Below are 14,924 nucleotides of genomic sequence, written 5' to 3'. Positions count from 1 at the left end.
ACATCTGAGAGGAGCTGCAGAGAGCCTCAAAACATGAGCGATGGTTTCATGAACAGAGAGAGAGAGATTAAAGATGATGTGTAACTTGAAGTAACTGTCATTACACTTTGTGATGACTCAAAATTAACAACTCACTGTATCACATATAACTATGACATTTTGCTGAAGCAAAATGGAAAAGTACTCTTAGATGGCACAGTGGGTGTGATGATAGCCTGCTGGTTTCTGGCAGTAAATCTTCTCTCCTTCCTGCCACACACACGCACTCATTTCCTCTAAATGGGTGACATAGCGCTGGAGCTGGAGCATCAGCACCTCCCGTAACTGTTCCCCGTGTGCTGGTATGAACATGCGCTCCACCTGTTGTGCTCATTGACAGAGTGGCAGAGCAGTGATATGGCTCACTTTCCTTAAATGGAAGATGAATGTGACTAAGCTGGAGACCGTTTCACTCACATCCCAAAGGGCTACTGACTCTGGGCCATATCAGTGCCGGATCAGAGCCGGATCAGAGCCAGATCAGAGCCAGATCAAAGCCATACCATTGTTGGATCGGTGCCCAATTCGATCCAGATCCATATTAGTCTGTCAGCAGGTATCTGTGTGAGTGCAGTAGTTCCTCCAGCGCACCTCCTCTGTGACCCTCCCCAGTGGATGTTTCCAGTGAGTGTACGACACATGGGAGAATTAGCTGGGTGTTTGCATGGCAAGTTCCACAGTGATACATTTAACTAGGAGCCATAGAAATACACATTCCTACTTATTATACGGCTCCTCAGGATGTTGAATAAAAGTTCCATTGAATTGAATGGGCCATACCGATGCTTGGGGGTCGATATTTCTTTATAATGGCCGCTGCAAAAAATGAATGACCGCTGCTATTGGCAAAGGATCATTCCGCAAGTAATCCGTTCACTTCTCGTAAAGGGAATTAATTTTAACTGAAAGTCAGCAAGTACAACGTTGCTGTGCAACACCTGAAACAAGTAGTTTTAAAAACAAGTATTTTAAAATAGTTAAAACTATTTTTTCCACAGCTGAAGCCAGAGACACACTGAGCGTCGGGTCCAGTTCATCCTGTTGGGATTTATTTTCTGATGCTGACTATACATTATCTCTTACGTACACCAGGGAGAACAAATTTAAGTTTTTCTTTCTATATTTTTTTGCCCTAATTTGGAGAAGATGTGACAGTTTGATAATTTAGAAAAAAAGATCTTGGAAAACCGCTAGATTTCTTTTCTAGATTTCAGTGTTACTATAACAAAAAAAAAGAAGGCTGACACAAAGCTATCTGTGAAAAAAATCAGTGAATTCAACTGGAAAAGAATCAGCAAGAATATGGGTTGGTTAACTTGAGAACAGATGAGACCTGGAGAAAAGCATAGAAGTATAGACTCGTAAAGAAAACATGAAGGGTGTTTTACTACACTTTTATTACAAGGAAACTTTTCCATTCCCAGGCCTCTCCTGCCAAATAAGAAATGAGAGGTGCCAGGCCACAGGTGAAGGGCTCTCCACCAAAACCCCCTATTGTACATGTGCATGCTAGAGATCAGCCAGGAGAAAAAAATGATACCGGATCCCATTAGCATGTTAAAGCCTCTTTGCTCTCTCCCTGGCCTTTGGTTTCTTCCCTCAAATAAGGTCAATTTCACACCTCCGCTGGCCCAATCTCACTCTTTTATCTCATGTGCTAATGAGACCATCAGTACATGGATCTCTCTCTCTCTCACACATACACGCCCCCTGCTCTCACACCTACCAGCAGGGAGAGAATTAAGGGTGGAGTCTAGAATGCACCTGTACTATCTGACACCTGTCTCCAGGCTCCCAGCCAATCAGGGGCCGGCTTGTCCGTAGGAAATAAATCTGCGGGGAGAAGCGAGGCAGAAATCAAATCACCTCACTCATCCGCCTTAGCGAGACGTGACCTGCGTCTCCTTGCCCTGACTGACAAACATTCTCCAACCTAGAGATCCACACCGGCAACCCACAAATACACGCAATAACCAGCGGAAACCCTTCAAAAAGGAATTTACCTGACCTCAACAGGAGTGAGAGATGACTAAAGAAAATGAGTAAGTTTTGGTTTTCTTTAGTTGTTTATTTACTTACTTACATTGCTAGTGTTTGTCAAGTCAGTTTTTGAATGGGCTCCTGCTGTCTGCTGAGCACTGTGTGTGTGTGTTGATGTGGTTGGTTTTTTGGCAGAGAGAGTAGGTTTGTAGGTTCACTGGCACACTATGGTGGGAATTTTCTTCTGTCCTGGCATGTTTCATTGTGCTGCTGGTGGCTGAGTTTCGCTGTGTTGTGAGTCATCACTTGAGACGATGAGAACCGTAAAGCCCCTCTCCTCTGCGCCGGTCCTGCATTGTGCAACGAGACCCCCATCTAAAGGGATGTGTAGCCTGAGAAAGCTGATACCGAGACATGAACAGACACACACACACACACACACACACACACACACACACACACACATGCGCACACATACACTTGGTCCATCTCTTTCTGTCTGTCTGTCTCTCTCTCTCTCTCTCAAACACACACACACACACGCATGCACACACTCCTCCTTCGGCAAAGGAGAGGATGAGGTGAGGTCTGGACACACACCTGTCAGAGGAGTGCGTTAAAGTTGTCCTACGGGCCTGGACACACAAAAGTGTCAGGGAGATGGGTATCCTGCCTAGTCGTGTCAGACACTGAGGTCAATTACAGCGGAGGGCTTTGAATTACACAACACAGACATTTAACACTGCCATCAACAGCCCCATGTCATCTCTTGAACTTAGAAACACTTGTGAAAAATGAGTATGGCTCCAAGATATGGAAGCTAGGTCATGCAGGTGTTCCACTTGTGAGAAATCTTTGCATGATTGTCAGAATGTGTGTGTGTGTGTGTGTGTGTGTGTGTGTGTGTGTGTGTGTATGTGTGTGTGTGAGAATGTATGTATTTGCTCAGGTGGCTCGAGATTCTCTGAGGCTTTTGATTTCTCATCCTGCACGCTCAGCATGTTTGATGGGACGGTGTGTGTGTGTGTGGCCCCCTGTGTGTGTAAACGTCACTGCATTTGCTCCCCGGTCATTAGGCTAATTTAGCAGCACTGGCCTGGAAACAGACAAACAGGTCCCACTTTCGCCAGCTGTATTGTTCTCTCAGGGGTAACCGAACCTCTCCAAATCCCCGCTAGTGTTTGTGCATTTGGGGCAAAGCTGAAACTCGGCACCCTTCTCATTCACAGCAGGGGGGAGGGGTGGGGGGGTCCCTGACTCTCACTTCCTACCCACCCACCCCCCATCCCCACCCCCACCAATTGGTGTGGTTGTGTGTTTGTTTTTCGTTGTTTATTTTTGTGTGATTTGTATTTCATGTGGGTTGTCCTGCTCAGGTGTTTCAGCCCTGCTTTGGCACCGATCCCTTCCCGTGGCAGTTGCTGTCAGTGTGGCTTTTCAACAGAAACTCCTCCAGGGGAATATTCCAAGTAAATGGTTGTGTGTCAAACCTGGATAAGTTAACTCTGAGTAAGAAGTAAATCTCCTAATAGAAGAGTCAGTTGGCTTAATTCTTCTAGAAAAACAAAGAAGAAGGCTCTTAGGGTTCTTCTTTTATGCTTGCCACTTACTCTGAGTTAATTTACCCAGGTTTGTCACTAAACCACATGCTTGGAATACCCCCCCTTGGCAGATTGATGCTCTCTGACTGCTGAGTGTTACCATTCTCAGGGAACTGGGAAATTAAAACAGTAATCTGTAGACTAAGTCTCATGGCATGTCCTAAGTTTGACAATGGCGTTTCCACTGTTTATAATGTCCCTGAAGGCCTGACAGCAAAAGAAAAAAGTTGTATTGTTTAGTTTAGTTAAATTGTCTTTATGATCCAATCCACAAGTGTTGCTGGATGCATTGTCTCAGCTGGACTGCACTCCAACCTCTCATGAAGCCTGTCTAAATCTGTGTCTCTGTTTCTCCTGCCTGCTGCTGTAGGACTCTGATGGTACTGCAGAACGAGAACTTCAACTACTCCCGCTTCACAGACAGCTACCTGATGGAGCCCTGGACCTGCACCGACTCCGACCTCAGCAAGACCAAAGACGACCTCACTGCCTTCTCCTTCCTCTACGAGTGCAAGGTGAGCTATTAGGGCCAATGTGAAAGATCTGGCTTTTTTCCTCGAAGGAGAATTCAATTCAATTCAATTGTATTTATATAGCACCAAATCAATACAATTGTCTCAAGGGTCCAGAATCCAGGGCCTGAACAACACACAGATACATGCACACTGTTTGCATGCTGTTGTGGGATTTTAAAAAAAAGTCCTGGAATGTTTTATTGTGCAATCTCCAGTTTTTGTTTTGTTTAAAAAAATATATATATCATTGGGATGATTAAACTGAGGATGATATTGTTTTTTCAAGTGTGGGCGTCATTTTAAGGTTGGTCATATTCTGCCTTTTTTTCCCCCAGACTCCAAAGGATCAGAGGATGACTGCATGCAGCAGAGGCAGTAGCTTATACAAGCCAGAGAGGTATGGAGTCTTTCAGATCATGTTTTACATTTGCGTGTCAACAACAAGCATCGCAGGAGAGAAACTGAAAATGCTACTAGTGCAGCTGAGAGGAAAAGATGAAAGCTCAGACAGCTTGAGTGTTAGTGCAGAGTGTGTATTTGAGTGTGTGTGTGTATGCATGTGTATGTGTATGTGTGTGTCTGTATGCGTGTGTATGTGTGTAGGAGGAAGGCCGGGGGGTGGCGGGTTGCATGAGAGTGTGAAAAACTTCTCATTCCCAGATTAGCAAGTTTAGCTCAGGTGTACGTCAGGTGAGCCAGATCAGGGCCAGATCAGGGCCAGATCAGGGCCAGAGCTGAGCTGGAATCCATTCCATAGTCCAGGATCGGCCTATCAGGGGTGAGGGGCAGAGTAGGACAACTCCACGTCTACACTGAGTCGCATGGAGCCAGCCAGGGGAGTTTGGTTTAACATGACCCTTTTGTCTGGTTTAAAAAGAAGAAAAGCACTGAGGCTGAGAGAGAAACTCAAATAAAAGCAGAGAGAGAAATCAGGCTTAGGGGACAAACAGCACCCACCCCAGAGTGTTGGGCTGTCTCTAAGGGAGCGGACGGCCACTCTTTAAACACTGAGATTTTGTACTTTATTTACTCTGACACTTTGGCAGGCTTTTCTCTTTGGCTTACAGTCAATGTTTGAGCTGTTGAGTTTCCAACTGTATGTCAGCTCAATGGATGGTAAAGGATTAGTCTTTATAAGTGGTGGAAGGTGTGGGTGTGGGTGTGTGAATGTTTCTGCTGTGTTTAACATAGTCAATGTGTGTGTGTGTGTGTTACAGGACCCTGGGTGCCTCATCCCCTGACTTGCTCTCCCTGGATAGCCCAACCCACATCATGAAGCTGCTGACCAACAACATTTCCGCCAGCCAGTCACAGGAAGTGCTGGACCTCAACAGGAAGTTGTCCCCACTGTGCCCGCCGAAGCAGACCTCCCCTGGCCCACAGACCTACATCCAGCCTGCAGAGAGCTACGACAAGCAGGTGATCAACACCATCTTCGACAGCCTACTGCACACAGCCTACCCAGCAGTCACCACAGAAGGGGTGAGTGAACACAATAAACAACAACAACAACATCAACAACAACAACAAAATACATGAGAGAACCATAATATAACACCTCTTGCAAAAACTGCTTTTGAAGTCTTTGTTTAAAATTCCTCTTTCTCATCAAAAACAGACGGTGTCCTACAGCGATTCCTTCGTAAACCAAAGCAGCCCAGTCTACTCAGACTCCTACACCAACTCACCCCCAGAGAGATTCAGGTAACAGCCCTAAATTACCCAGCTTCAGCTTGTGTCACCCCCTCACTTATTTCACCCTAATGCTAATGCTAATTAGCCTCATGCTGTCAATGCAATTTTATCCTTTTAATACTCCAATCACTCAAGCTTTAATTGATGTGTGTTTTTTCTCAAACCTAGAAATGATTTCCAGTTCATCCTTGGCGCGCCTCAGGCTTCCCAGCACAAGACCACAGAGATGCCCATGGTCTACCTGAACAAGGGTCAGTTCTACCCCATCTCCCTGCTGGGGATGGACAGCAGCGCTGGACAGCCCATGGGAAGAGTCAAGGTGAGGAAGGCCGTCTGAGATCCTGTGAAAGCGCACACCAACATCTTAGCGTCCCTTAAACGTGGGTGTAGTTGTATTAGTCAGCTTTAGTGGACAGTGGAACATGCTCAGGGGGAACCTTTATGGGTCTGCACCACAGAGTTTGGGATTCCTATGTCTATGGTCTGCACTGGATCTTTATGGGTGCACCATAGAGTTTGGGATTCCTATGTCTATGGTCTGCACTAGATCTGGAAAAGATTCAGGCTGGATGTGACCCGTCCCTGCTCGTCAGCCGGCTCGTCTCATGACTAAGGGAGAGGGAGAAAGGTGAAGGTGTGGTGACAGAACAACACTGGGTGAGGTGCTCTGAGGAGAGAGTTAGCGTGAGAGAGAGAGAGAGAAAAAAAGAGAGAGAAAAAGAGAGGGAGAGGGAGAGTATGTTGAAGCCATCTCTGATAGCTGCTGACAGCATGCACAGAAAAGGGAATTAGCAGGAAGAATACAACAGTGACAGCTGAATGAGAAAGGCCAAACTCAGTCAGCAGAAAGCACACAAAACAACGTGACCTTTACTTAACAATCCACTGTCTCCCTCTCCCTCTCCCTTTCCCTCCCTTTCACCCCATCTCTTTCTTCAGACGGTGATCATGGCGGTGTTTGAGAACGACAAGAGCCCAGAGATGCAGCTGAAGTGCTGGAATCACTGGCACGCCAGACAGCCAACCGTTAAGCAGAGGGTCATTGACATCGGTATGTGCTTTACAAAAACACACACACATACATGCGCACACACACACACACACACACACACAGGCATGCAGTTACAGTTATAGGAACAGTTAACAGGAATTGTACCCATCAATTCCACCCATCAAAGACTTAAAACTTTTTAAGGGAATTTCCAATGTTCCCTCCTGTTAGTTGAACACAATAATGGCTATCTTACTGATTTTACCCTCCTTTTTCTCATGCACCAGCTGACTACAAAGAAACCCTTACGGGCATCAGCAACGTGGATGAAGTAGCATTCAACGCTCTGTCCTTCGTCTGGAACACCAATGAGGAGGCCAAGGTGGGAACATATGCATGCATGTACACATCCACACACACTTACACACTCACACACTCAAACACACACACACACACATACATGAACAAACACACACACACACATGAACAAACACACACACACAAGGTTTAGCCGATGGTCCAACAAATATGGACAATATATGCAAAATAATAACATTATATTATTTATAAAAAATGTCATAGAATGGTGGTTATTGGATTCTGGATTATCAATCGTGTTTTTCTCACAAGTGCACTTAGACCTTGTTAATTGTAGGTTTACGACATGTCAGACCATACTGTTAGAGTGTAGTGAGATGTTCAAGGGGCAAGAGTAGAGTAGAGTGGAGTGGAATCTGAGGCATGTAAGCCAGCCTAAGGCTCCTGTCACCACCACCACAAAGACACAAAGAAAGATGGATAGAGAAGGAGAGAGAGAGGGAGAGGGGAGGAGGAAGAGAGAAAAAAGAAAGAGAGAGAGAGAGCGCTGGCCTTGCTATTTGCTCTCTGCCTTCAGGGATGTGTGGGGTGGGACAGCGAAACTCAGAACAGGTGGAGAAAGGAGTGATGGAGAGACATCCTAATTCCTCTAAACTGTTTGTTTGTCTGTTTGTTTGTTTGTTTAACTGGAACTCAGTGGTCACGCCAAGATAACAATCTCTTTCTGACGTGGTCCTTGCCCCTAAATATTTCAGACCATTAGAATAAGAGAAAGAGTATGATTGATAGGGGAAAACAAATGTCAGATGGCCATAGGCCACGGTTCAGTGTTTAAAATGCCTAGTGCAGTTTTATGTCCATTTGTTACATCACATTACATTTGTTACCAGTTCTTACATTAGGATCAGTGCACCCTGTAAGAGCGAATAGGTTAGTCTTTCACCTAGATCTGAAAACTATTCAGGATGTTATCTTTTCACCACCGTGAAGTCAAACTCAGAAACACCTACTGGTTTGGTTGACTTGCAGGCCTCCTTGGCTTCTTGCTTTTGTTTGATTGTTTAGTTTAGATTGTTTTATTTTTACTTCCTTGTGCCATCTGGCACGTCCCTCCTGCCATTTCAGTGTCATAATTCTGGGCGTACCCCCTTTCCCATTCAACAATAATGCACCCCTATATTAGACGTCAATACCCTTTCAGTGACCCACCTATAAATGACACATTCTCTCAATGTCACACCCTGTCTCTGTTTATCACCTTATGGCATAACTAGGAAATAGCCATAATGCTGCCAATGCTAATAGCTCTGCTGGCCTTTTCGCAGGTGTACATTGGCATCAACTCCCTGAGCACGGATTTCTCGGCTCAGAAGGGTGTGAAGGGCCTGCCGCTCAACCTCCAGATTGACACGTATGACATCAGCACTGGCACCAACACACTCATCCACCGTGCCGCCTGCCAGATCAAAATCTTCTGCGATAAGGTGAGCAAAAACAAAAATGGCTACTGGAAAAAAACACGCAGTGGAAGAAAAAACAAATGCTGTGTGTGTTTTTTTTTTTTTTGTCACGTACCTTTCCTATACAACATTCTCACCTTCAACCAATAACTTATGACTCCCTAGAATGGCATTTGTCTGACCAGTTACTTGTTATTAGTTACTTGTTGTCTTTGACCACTATTGTTCTTTGCCATGTATCTGAGTGACTAAGTGTAGATGTACGCATTTCCTGTGGAGGTATACACAGTGTGTGTGTGTATGTGTGTGAAGGTGAGTGTGTGTGTGTGTGTGTCAGCCCAAACTCAGACAGACCATTGATCCCTTTGTCTGGGCCCATCTGATAACCATACTCAGGCCCCCATGACGGCTCTCAATGGGCTCCTCTATCTTATCCCGCCTGATTCGTCTTCTCCGGGGCTGTGGCTGCCTCTCTGGGCCATTAGCTGTTTTGACATAGTCAGTGGAGAATGCAGCGCAGGGCTTTGCATGAGATAGACACACCAAACTGGTTTCTTGGCAAGTGAACTGAGTTCACTGAGTGGAAAAGCACCTTTGGGTTGGTTGGGAGTGTGTGTGTGTGTGTGTGTGTGTGTGTGGTTAATTAGTGGTTTGGCTGCTGCATGTATTATCAAAAGTTACCGACTTTTTTTATTTGTTTAGTTGCAGAATCTGATTCTGGTGTTGAATGTTTGAAGAACTTTCAAAACAGAGTATTAATCTTTCGTTTATTCTTTGTTTCTTTCTGTGATAAAGGGAGCAGAGAGGAAGATGCGAGATGAGGACAGGAAGAAAAGTAAGAGGAGGGTGAAGAATGACTCCAGCAATGGTAAGATGTCCCTTGATCTCACATATCTGTTCTTAAGAGCCCCTTACCACATACCTAAATAGGCTCCTCTTGTTGACAACCAGAATAAATGCTCTAAGCTTTAGCTGAAGGTCTTCCCCAGTCTCAGTTAGCAGCAACCTGGTGGGCTATCATTATACGTTGTTCTATATACCTCTATACGTTGTTCTATATACCTCTTTTATTTGTTCTATATATCTCTATACGTTGTTTCTGGTATGTTAGTGTTCATTAGTCTCACTTAGAACTTCACAGTTAAGGGGCATATCTTGTGGTCTTCCTGGTGTATCTTATGACAGTCAACGTGTACTTCCTGTGCTGTTCCTGGTAGTTCAGTATTTTGTATGTGACACTAACCCTGTCATTTCTGTCTTGCACCTGTGCAGCCAACAGCAAACAGGGCCATGTGAGCAGCTCTATGGGGGCAGACAGCACCTACTTCAAGACGCTGGACGACCATGTGACGCAGCCAGTGCTCTTCATCCCAGAGATGCACTACAGCAACCTGCAGCGCTGCGGCCTGGTAGGTCTCCTCACCATTCCTCTCCCTGTCTCCCTTGCTTTCCCTTTCCCATTTTCTCCCTCTGTCTCTCTCTCCCTCCTCCCTCTCTCTCTCTTTTCTCCTCCCTCTTTGTCACACTTTCACTTCTATCCCATGGGATCCAGGGATTTGTGGTTTACCTCAGGGTCTTGTCGAGTCATGTTCCTGGCCACAGTGTACAGAAGACAGGAGAGGGAGAAAGGCACAGAGAGAGGGAGAGAGGGAGAGAGTGGGGAAAAAAAAGGCGTGGGAAAATATGCTGTGGGAAAAAATGTGGGCTGGGGGGGGGGGGGGGGGGGAAAATCAAGGAAAGTTTGGAGTGGGATGGGATGGGACTAACACTCGAGGAGGAGGACTTCACCCGAAACGAAACGGGATGAGACGAGACGGGATGAGACGAAACTCCCCTCAAGTGGTGGCTGCCACGGTGACTGACAGTGGGATTAACCTGAGGGAACTCTGCAAACATGCACACACACACACACCCACACACACACACGCTCACTCAAGCATACACATACACATACACACACATGCCCCTTACACACAGTCCCCCCCTGTTAGTCCTATCCCTCTGGTGTTGAAGGCTTGTCTTTTAGAGGTGTTGACTCAGCCTAGAAGGGGCGGTGAGGGTGTTGTTCTGACAGGCCACTTTCCCACAGTCTCAGCTTTACGAAGTGGGAAGGGGAGACAAGACAGCGTGTGTGTGTGTAATTACCTTTACTTATAAGATAAGATGTTCCGACACATCGTAGGATCATCTCTTCTCGCTAAATGAATGCATGCACAGATGCATACACTCTAATCACTTATCTTCATCTCTCTCTCTCCCTCTCTGTCTCTACAGGCCCCCTCAGTCGTGGTTGAGGAAGGTGACTCCAGGGCCTCTCTGAAGAGGGTCAGCTGTTACCCCGAGGCGGGAGAAAGGTGCAGTCCGCCCCCAAGCAAACAGGCCCGTCAAGAGGAGCATCAGAGAGGTACGAAGGAACAATCAAAACACCTGACACTACACTCCCTAACCACATGTGCATTAAAGAAATACATATATATATATATATATATATATATATATATGTGTGTGTGTGTGTTGCTATGTGTATATATGTATATAAACACATAAATAAATATGTAGTATTTATACAGAGTATTTAAATTACACAGTATATTTTTGTTTTTATAGCCTCGGTAGACATTGTAAGTGTATGTACTGTATCAGTATCAGTATAAACATCATCAATTAACAACAACATCACGTCTTTGAGAATGTAGAGGTTATGGACTTGTATTATTGGGCATTTGGGCTTATTCTGTTCTTGTTTTCTGTTCTGCAGTCCTGCTGTACGTGCGGAAAGAGACGGAGGAAGTGTTTGATGCCCTCATGTTAAACAGCCCCACGTTGAAAGGCCTGCGAGAAGCCGTAAGTCTTCTGATTAACTTCTATCTCTCTCTCTCTTTCGTTCTCTCTTCTCCTCTTTCTCTTCTGTCCATCCTCTGTGTTGACATCACACATTTATCATGGCATTACCTTACATGAGGAGAATGTGTCTAAAGCTCATCCTGTCTTCGTCTCTGTTCTCAGATTTCAGAAAAGTACGGTATGCAAGAAGACGCCATTGGGAAAGTCTTCAAGAAATGCAAAAGAGGGTGAGTAGTAAAGCTAAGAGTGTTTTGTGGAGAGGTTCTACTCTAGGTTCTACTAGGTTAAATCACTGAGAACACTCTTAACTTTAGTTACCGTGTTCCATCACGAGCGAAAGAGAAGGTGTTTCAAATCTATCTCTCCTAAAAAAGTACATCCTACTTCCTTACTTTAAGTTCTGAGAAGTCATCGCAAGAAAAGCTGTCGGACCGGACGGGTAGCTAGCCATAACCTCAGGAATGTCATAATTGCAGTTCCTCCTTTAAAGAGAGAGAGAAAGACGAGGGAGAGGAAAACAAAAGGAAGACGATGGAAAGATTTCAACACTGGTTGAGTCACCATATTGTTCTACTTGTTCCTCCTCACCCCTTTCTGGTGAGGCAAGGCTGTGAGGAACCCTGTGGTTTATTTACTGATGCAAAAGATATGCCAGCTAGACACGAAATAGTTTCTGAGGCTTAATGGCGTTGCATATCTGACGGTGTAAGTTAAGCTGAAATCACGGTTGAAATCTCGGCAGCATTTGTAAAGGCCCAAACTAAAGCAATTCTCCAGATAGTCCTTAACGCCACTCAATCGTGGAAAAAAAACCTCAAGTCCTCGTTGTGGCTCACCTTTGGCTTGTAAAAAAGATACCTGAACTGTGTAGAGTACCGCCCTGTCATGATGACTGAGTCTTTATCACTTCGCCCCTGCGGAGGCCTATAGCTCCCAGACAAAAGCTGATGAGAGGGTTGTAAAGGAATGGGACAGGTTCTGTGGCATTTCTGTCTCTCCCACAAGCAAGTAGAGCCCCCAAGGAACATTGCATGATGAATAGATTCCTGTCCTGATTTGAGCGTGACTGGCAAAGACACCACCTGGAACTCCTTATGAGTTTTTTTTATGGATTGTTTAACATGATAGAGGTTTCACACTAAATCTCATCCGCACAAACAACCATTTCCTACCAAAAAGAGGAGGAAAAAAACGACAGACGGTTGAGCAAGTTCCAAAAAGGCTCTTTCACAAAACCTTTGTCGGGGTTGAGATAGTTTTGAGATATTGTTTAAGTCCCTCTGTATAGACAGACCGTAAATATGAGAAAATTAGTAAACCAGATCTGGTTACCTTACTGTTCTTCTTAAACAAGGCAGTATTAACAGAGTTCAGATACTCCCTCTCTCCTTCAGCTTTGGAGAGGTAAGAAGGGCCTGTTCTTACTGTAGGGTAGAGTGGAGTGATGAAATACAGTCTTCCTTCCTTTAGTTAGTGTGCGGCAGAGACTCTGTGCAGGAGAGAGACAGACGACACCCACTGCAGAATGACAATCAAGTCCTCGACACCCCCTGAGTTTTAAACATAAGGGCTTGTTTTGTTTGCCTTGTGCGTCATACCTCATCCCAGGTGGCTGGAAGGCTGTCATATGTATCTCCTCAGCAGGGCTGGAATTCGTCCCTTGATTGGAAAGTAAAATGATGATCATAATGAAAAGACATATTGTGTCCAGGAGATCAGAACTATTTGTCTGTTTGACATGTAACACCTCTTTCAAAAAATACCAATTACCAAATACCAATACCAAAACATGCTACAAAATTAATTTCATGACTCTAATCTCTCTTCTCTTCTGATCTCTGCAGGATTTTCATCAACATGGACGACAACATTATCGAACACTACAGCAACCATTCGGCTTTCCTGATCAACATCTCCGAGGTCATGATGGGTCACTTCCACATCACCCTCACCGAGCTCTAGAAAGTTCCACCAGCCCCCGCCTCTCTCTCTCCAGCTGTTCTGACGGCCATCGCTGGAAACTTAAAGCACTGCCACCACACTGAGAGACTCTTGGATGAAAACCTGTCTCCATGGAAACAAGAGAAGCAGGAAATAATTTAACAAGCAGACCCAACATGAGCTCATGAAACTGCCAGACATTGCCTGTGTAAATACCACTCGCTGTTTATCTTTATGAACTTTTAATATTATTTTAATATAACAAGTATTTTATAATACGAGCATTTATAGTGAATATGATGAATATTCTGTAAATATTTATTGTACATAGAAGTTAAAAATGAAAGCGGCAATGCTGTCTCTGAGAACTATTTTGCAATGATGATTTGTCTTGCAGATAAATTTGCTATTTCAATGTAATGTATTCAATGAAACCTTTTCATATTTTATTGGCTGCTTTAAATGTATGCATCATTTCTTTTTAAGTGGACTGAGCATTATGTCCTCAGAGTTTTACTTGCATGCTTGTTATTGAGGCCAGTAGCCCGATTCATATTTTTATTTTTTATTTCATTTCATTCTGTGCTTTTGTAATACTTCCAGTCACCCGTTGTAGTCGGCAACCTGTTAGTTTCACATCTGAATTTGTCAAAGTTTGTGTTTTTTTTAAAACGAGACATTTTTAGACTCACACAGTCACACATTTCCACCCCCATGGTCATCACAGACAGCTACTGGCCCACATGCAGGCCTGATCTGGGCCGCACCAGGACCGAATCCGATCCGGATCTGGACCGCAACTGCGCCGGGCCGGGCTGTCTGAGATGCATCCTTCAGTGTTTCCCAAACAAAGACCTAACCGTGGATGACGCCCCATGTGCGGCTCCACACATTTCTAACTGCAGGGCCCCAAATCATGCAGTATTTGGTTGACTTTGTGTGGTTTTAAGGTTTTGTTTCTTCACACAGACTTTACAACATTTCAATGCTTTGTGTTGCTGTAAAATATGTTGCATGTGGAGCTTTGAGGCTTCTCCCCCTTTTTACTTTTTACTAAAAGAAAATTAAAAAAAATCCTTTAAAAAAAGCTTTTGTCTCTGTTGGTACTTACTCCTTACATGCACATAGAGTTGCTTCAGAGTACGACTGTGGGGTGCTGATGAGACGTCATAGAAACAAGCATCTCTTCCTCTTCATCCCTATGGTATCACCTGCTCTGACTAGCACTATCAGACAATATATATATATATATATATATATATTAATATAATATAAATATATAAATATTAAGAAAATAATCCTCACAAGATTGAGTTGTTAGAGTTTGTTTGTTTGTTGCCTTGAAATACATCCACATTTTTCACCCATAATGCTGACACCCAGTTAACACACTTGCCACACACATCAGGAAATGTTGTGTTTGTGAAGACTAGGGCAGGTGTGTGTCTTGGTTGTCATTCACCTTCACTAAAAATATGAATCCTTCAGACTAGGATAGTTATTTTCTGTAGCTACTGAGCATAATCAGAGGCATTTAGCT

General features: G+C 44.4%; 1 protein-coding gene across 1 annotated transcript; it reads left to right on the top strand.

The window, feature by feature from the left end:
* Positions 1 to 279: 279 nt before the first annotated feature.
* Positions 280 to 13,646, top strand: grhl3 (grainyhead-like transcription factor 3). Its single transcript, XM_012836680.3, has 16 exons — positions 280 to 320; positions 3,991 to 4,135; positions 4,471 to 4,532; positions 4,796 to 4,825; positions 5,353 to 5,617; positions 5,754 to 5,839; positions 5,999 to 6,149; positions 6,770 to 6,881; positions 7,109 to 7,203; positions 8,465 to 8,623; positions 9,395 to 9,467; positions 9,872 to 10,008; positions 10,874 to 11,003; positions 11,358 to 11,443; positions 11,606 to 11,670; positions 13,288 to 13,646. The coding sequence occupies exons 1-16, from the start codon at positions 280 to 282 to the stop codon at positions 13,403 to 13,405; spliced, it is 1,755 nt and encodes a 584-aa protein (XP_012692134.1). The 3' UTR covers positions 13,406 to 13,646.
* The last annotated feature ends 1,278 nt before the right edge of the window (positions 13,647 to 14,924 follow it).

The sequence above is a fragment of the Clupea harengus genome, chromosome 14 (genome assembly GCF_900700415.2).
Source record: "Clupea harengus chromosome 14, Ch_v2.0.2, whole genome shotgun sequence".
NCBI lineage: Eukaryota > Metazoa > Chordata > Actinopteri > Clupeiformes > Clupeidae > Clupea > Clupea harengus.
The sequence above is the reverse complement of the archived record's forward strand: the minus strand, read 5'-3'. Positions and strand labels throughout refer to the sequence as shown.